Source organism: Centruroides sculpturatus, unplaced genomic scaffold (genome assembly GCF_000671375.1).
Source record: "Centruroides sculpturatus isolate CEXI.00-Female unplaced genomic scaffold, Cexi_2.0 scaffold648, whole genome shotgun sequence".
NCBI classification, from domain to species: Eukaryota; Metazoa; Arthropoda; class Arachnida; order Scorpiones; family Buthidae; genus Centruroides; species Centruroides sculpturatus.
Window position 1 is genome coordinate 393269 of NW_019392627.1, and position 4028 is coordinate 397296.

The window sequence follows — 4028 nt, forward strand, 5'->3', positions numbered from 1 at the left end:
AAAAAACATTATTTACATATCAAACGAAAATTATTAAGTTGATAATTATTAATTTGCTACTGTTGTGTCATTTATTATGTTTCATATATATTATTATTAATTTGAATAGTTTAGAACCTTCCTATACTTATATTAATATGAACTTGCTGAATATTTTAATCTCTATTCCTATTTACCCTGTTGCTTTCTCTTTGTTACGAGAGTACTACTCTCGTAGAATATATTCTAGTCGATACTTGGACAAGAATATATATATACTGTATATATATATATAATCCTAATGCCCTGTAAGACTACTCCAGTTTGCCTATATGTAAAATCTGAATATTATAAAAAACATGATGTATCTCTACGTTAATACATGTTTTCTGTTCTCCTGTTACCATAGCCAAAAGACCATTTCTATCAGGGATTGAAATGGTGTTAAATTTATAAGTGTAGAGTAGATAATCTTGTAAGTGTTAAGTGTAAAATACAAAAATATTCTGATTAAACTCTTACTCGAGACGTATTCGGATTAAATCAAGTAGATGGATTCTTGACTGAATGATGTAGAGAAAGAGATCATTAATCAAACTGAATGTACTCAGTTTCTCTATTTTTCATGTTTCTCCATAACTTCTGTGCTGATCTGAATGTGAAAAAACAAATATAATTATTATTTGACAACATATCTAAAGTTGAATTTTATCAAAATATATTGAGAGCGCAATATCGTCTGTGTTTATATTCATTTATTGATTGCAAATATTACATTATATCAAATTGAGAATCAAAAAATGTTATATTTATAAATAATTGTTCGTTATTATTATTTTCATTTGTAGCTTATCTTTTCATTGAATTAAAAATGGAACTATTTTGGTAAATCTCGATGTAGCGCAAAAATATAAAAAAGTTATGCCATTCTTATAAAAATTACGAAGTTTTCAAGCTCAAATATCTGCGTTCATCTTAATATTGTGTATAATTGTTGCTGTTTGAGGTACTTTAGTTTAGCATCACACTGAATTGAGTGAGAATTGTAAAGACGAAAGAATGACCGAGCAAAATCAAACTTAGTTTGTATTCACATATATAGAAACTAACCTCTTGACTGGCTTCCATACGACCTTAAAAAAAGATCCGGCTTTATTTAATGTTTTTCTCTTATTATCAGCACACCTAACATTATATCCAATGGTGTTCTCATTTTCCATGCACCCTTCGTGCTTGCTGAAGCCTTCATTCATTGTGATGTTCCTTGGACGACCCATAATGTCATTATTAACTTCATAGTCGTCCTGATCTTCAACCAATCGCTCACTAAAAGTAAAAAGAAAAAATTTACAATGCAGAAAATATTTATAAAACTTATAGAGAAATTATAATGCATTACTTGGAAAACATTTAATTTTATATTGTCTAAAATATTCCATAAAATAAACAAATTATCGCTTAGATGCCTGTTAAGTTACGGCAACACAACATTTGGGCCATTTACCAAGGGGGAAATGCATTCTGATTTACGATTAAAGTTTCGATTCCTTCGACGTTATTAAAGTTATTACTGTTTTGTGGACTTGTAGGGCCTCCTCTAATTCAAATTCAAAGTTATGTGCAGAACTCGTTAGTGTATGTAATTCTTATCTTTGAGATTTTTCGGTGGCGATCTCAGAGGTGATCAGTGGCGCTCTATCGAACTTTGAATATATATAGACGATGCATATGTCGCTTAACGATGTACTCAATAACATCACGACAGAGGTCCCTAGTTATTAATGAAGCCGAAAAATACCTAGCCGCCTGTTCCTTTTCTACGTGTAGATAAATATAGATATATAAATAATTATCATCATTGTGTTAAATATATGGAGTGACCAGATATTTGTTACCTAAACAAGGAGAGTTTTCAAGAATGAAAGAAAAATTTGTCTAATAATAACTAAACTTAATTTTAAAAATCTAGTAACGTGTTGCTTAAATTTCCCGGTAACATTTGGTGACTCCATCCGCTATAATATTTTACTTAAAAAACTTTTTATATTTTAACTATTATAAAATAATGTAAAAGCTAAATTTTGAGAGTAGGGATGAGTTTTATAAAAGATTTCTAAATGCTAACAAAGAGTAAAATCGTCCTTAGATCTGACCCAACTTGAGATAAGACACATGATCCGTTTTATATTTTCACCCCTCGACCTATCACCACCAAAATTTAATAGAATCGATCCTTGTAATACACAGACCTCCCTAAAAAATTTCTAAAATTTCCAGCAAAAAGCACAGGAGTTATTAAGCTTCAAAAAAGATGAAAAAAATCGTTCCCCCAAACGAACACAAACATGCATTTATACATACAGAAAAAGCCCCGATTTTTGTTGCATTTCTCGACGTTTTAAGATCCCCAGAGTCTTGTAAAATTTATGATATGTAAAAATCTTAGGAACCATTTTTTGAACGATCGCCATACCTTTCCTCTATTATATACAACAGAGCAGAGAAAGTAAAAATAATGTAGTGACTATAAATTTGTCATATTGAATTACAAGTCATATTCAGCGATCCTATTTATATTTTTGATTTCTAAAAAGAAGAGAAAATTGAGACGCGTGTTTATCCTGCACATATAATTTATACGAATGGTAGAATATACTATATAAATTTACGTATAGTAAAGGAATGGTCCATATGACCATTCCTTAATATATTGTACTTTAATATAAATGCACTATATTTTCAGAAAACGTCCCCGTCCTTTAGCGGCTTATTCCATACTATATTATAATACTATATAACTGTATTATACTTTTGTCCATTTTGGTCCTTCTTTGTGTACCAGGATTTGTTATAATGAACGACGAAAAATTTCTAATTAAAATATATTTACTATTCATACTGTTTTATACAGTATATAGAAATTTTTATATTCCACTACATTCGAGCATTTCGGGTCAACGTTTTATATCAGTAAATATAATATTTTTATGTTTATAATTTAATATACCTATATGTATCTTTTAACATTTTCGGAATAGACCTTTGAAATGCCATTTTTGAAATTTTCCCAGCAAACTTTTCTTAAATATTTTCCTGTTTATTACAACACAGTTTCATTTACTTAGACATCACTAATTCCTTAAACGAATTACCAACTCTTCAACCCACGGAGTAATTATCCAGCTCACACCATCTCAGTCTTCAGCGATATGGGCAAATTAAAATTTATTCATATAAAGGTAACGTCTGCTGAGAAGAAACGTCGGCCCGAAATGCACAATTGTCGTATAATAGCATATAAGATTACGTTACAGTGAATATATTTTAATTGGAAATTATGTGTTTCTGTTTCCTCATTATAGCAAGTCCACAGTGGACCTCCACTTTGGATTTGTTATAATGACTCAAAAATGTCTAAAGTGGATAACAGTATAACATAAGTAATTAAGGACAAGAAGCACGTATCAACATGATATAACTGTATTACATATAAACAGTGATAAAACTTACCTGTTAAAGCGATCGCACGAAATTTTGTAAAATGGCCGAATCTTATCCATTGTTTGTTTATATGCAGGACTGATGTAATTTTTCAAGATGGACTTTCCAAATTCAATTTCTCCGGGTTGGTCCTGCTCCAATAGGCCTTTATTCTTGCCACGATATTTAACATGATCCAAATTCTTNTACTTTAGAACATTTTAGAACTCTATTTCTCACGAACGGCTGACCTGACAGATAAAATTTAAAAACTCCAACAACGAGTTGCTTAACTTTTCCGGAAAAATTTAAAACTGAGTATGGCGCCATCTGTTATCATATTTTATTTATAAAAACTTTTTATATTTTAACTATTATAAAATAATGTAAAAGCTAAATTTTGAGAGTAGGGATGAGTTTTATAAAAGATTTCTAAATGCTAACAAAGAGTAAAATCGTCCTTAGATCTGACCCAACTTGAGATAAGACACATGATCCGTTTTATATTTTCACCCCTCGACCTATCACCACCAAAATTTAATAGAATCGATCCTTGTAATACACAGACC

General features: G+C 30.1%; 1 protein-coding gene across 1 annotated transcript; it reads right to left on the reverse strand.

The window, feature by feature from the left end:
* Positions 1-389: 389 nt before the first annotated feature.
* Positions 390-3655, reverse strand: LOC111617772. The gene is made up of 3 exons (XM_023359060.1): positions 3490-3655; positions 1090-1305; positions 390-631 (listed from the first exon to the last, which is right to left on the reverse strand). Exons 1-3 carry the CDS (start codon positions 3537-3539, stop codon positions 568-570), a joined length of 330 nt encoding a protein of 109 aa, XP_023214828.1. The 5' UTR covers positions 3540-3655; the 3' UTR covers positions 390-567.
* Positions 3656-4028: the final 373 nt, after the last annotated feature.